Source organism: Amphimedon queenslandica, unplaced genomic scaffold (assembly GCF_000090795.2).
Source record: "Amphimedon queenslandica unplaced genomic scaffold, v1.1 AMPQUscaffold_6512_Cont21530, whole genome shotgun sequence".
Taxonomy (NCBI): Eukaryota; Metazoa; Porifera; class Demospongiae; order Haplosclerida; family Niphatidae; genus Amphimedon; species Amphimedon queenslandica.
In genome coordinates this window covers 1-1,888 of record NW_003553197.1, presented here as the reverse complement: position 1 = coordinate 1,888, position 1,888 = coordinate 1, and the positions used below count along the sequence as shown (strand labels likewise).

The following is a 1,888-nucleotide window of genomic DNA, read 5'->3' as shown; positions in this document are numbered from 1 at the left end:
AGATGAATTCAAGAAAATTGCTGATCTCCTACCTATAGCAGAAGCTCAGTTAAGTGAGAAGTGGGTATACATTGTTGATTCTGGTGGTCAACCAGCATACCAAGAGCTATTGCCTGTATTTACTAGAGCAGCTACTCTTAATGTCATTACACTTAATATTTCAAAAGGCATTGATGAGGAGTTTGAGTTTATGTATCGAATTAATGGACAAGAATTTAAATGTGACGAGAAAATGAAATACTCAAATCGCAAAATTTTCAATTTTGTTGTTTCATCAGCATCAGCTCAAAAACCAATTGATATCCCATTTGTGAAACATCAGCCTAAACATTCAATGTCTTTTGTCCTGGGTACTCATTATGATGTACTGATTGAAAGAACTAACAAAAAAGATGCTGAAACAAAAGTGGTGGAGATGAGTGAAAAATTAATGTCTCCAACAAATATATTGCCTCATTTAGAATGTCGTATTATTTCTAAAGCATATGGAAATTCTGTCATACATCCAGTTGATACACTACAAGAAGATTCAGTTGAAAGGACAAAAAATAGTAGAAAAATTCTAGAGACAATGTCAAAATGTACAGAGGTTACCATGGAAATAGAAGTCCCAATGCGTTGCTTTGTGTTTGAGCTCTACTTGGAAGAAAAGACAAAAAACAAAGGTTTTGTTACTAAAGATGAAGTTATTCAAAGTTGTAAGGAAGATCTTTACATGTCTGAACATGACGTTGAAATAGCTCTAAAATTTCTTCACAATAGCACAATTATTTTATATTACCCTGAAATTGAACCACAACTAGTATTTGTTAACCCTCAGAAAATCCTTGATGTTCTTTCCCATTTGTTAGCTCTCACCTATGTTGATTATCCAACAGCACAATCACTGGCAACAGATGTAACCGAATCTGAGATGAAGCGTCTTAAAAAGGCAGGCCTTTTTGAGCAAGTTCTTCTTGAAAAGTTTAAAAAAGTATTTTTAGATGACTTTACACCAGACTACTTCATTAATCTGCTTCAACATCTTCATATTATTAGTAAATTAAAAAGCCAGGTCCTGGTTAGAGATAGTTACTTCCTTCCTTCTGCTTTACCTGCCTACAATAATAACTATGATATTACTAATGTAACTACAAAGCCACTTTATTATGTGTGGCTAGAACAGGAAGATGAATGGGAATCAAAAAATGCTGTCCTTGCCCCTCAAGGAATTTTTATCTTATTTTATGTCCATTTGCTTGAACAGAAGGAATACAAGGTAGAGTTTACTCGACATCCAAAGTATCGCAATGCCTTGTCTCTTTGGATCTACATTGAAGGAAAGCGTTGCACACTTTACATCATCAATTGCTATGAACATATTAAAGTCTATTTTGATGGTCCTAAGAGGTATTGTCCACAAGTTCGTGAGCTGATCACCACAACTATTAATAAAAGTTCTGATGCCATCAGTGCTAAACGAAATCATGTAAATGCATTTCCTTGCCCAAATAAGGAAGAGCAGTGCTATTGTATTGTAGATGAAGAGTATCAGGTAGCAAATTGCCTATTGTGTGATTCAAGTGATATCAGTGAAAAAGATGAGATGTGCTGGTGCTGGTTTGGTCTTGAATCTGACTCTGGCTTAGCAGGTAAATTATATAAGAGTTTAATAATAATTATATAATTACAGATATAAAGAAAGATATTTTATTGAACACAACACATTTACATGATGTACGAATGTTGCTTAAAGAGGGTAAATTTTCAAATGCTGAATGGTTTGACTTTGGTCTTGGTTTGGGTTTATATTATGACACACTAAAAAGCATTGAGAAGGATTATCCAAGAGATACTAAAGGGTGTGTTAGAGAGTGTTCTGGTGAAATGGTTCGAGAAAGCTGATGAT

General features: G+C 34.3%; 1 protein-coding gene across 1 annotated transcript; it reads left to right on the top strand.

Annotated features, from left to right (window-relative positions):
• Positions 1-6: 6 nt before the first annotated feature.
• LOC109592025 (uncharacterized) lies at positions 7-1,869 on the top strand (the record flags this gene model as incomplete). Its single annotated transcript, XM_020007599.1, has 2 exons — positions 7-1,631; positions 1,673-1,869. Coding segments are annotated over exons 1-2 (1,638 nt in total), but the record flags the coding sequence as incomplete, so codon positions are not given.
• Between the last annotated feature and the right edge of the window lie 19 nt (positions 1,870-1,888).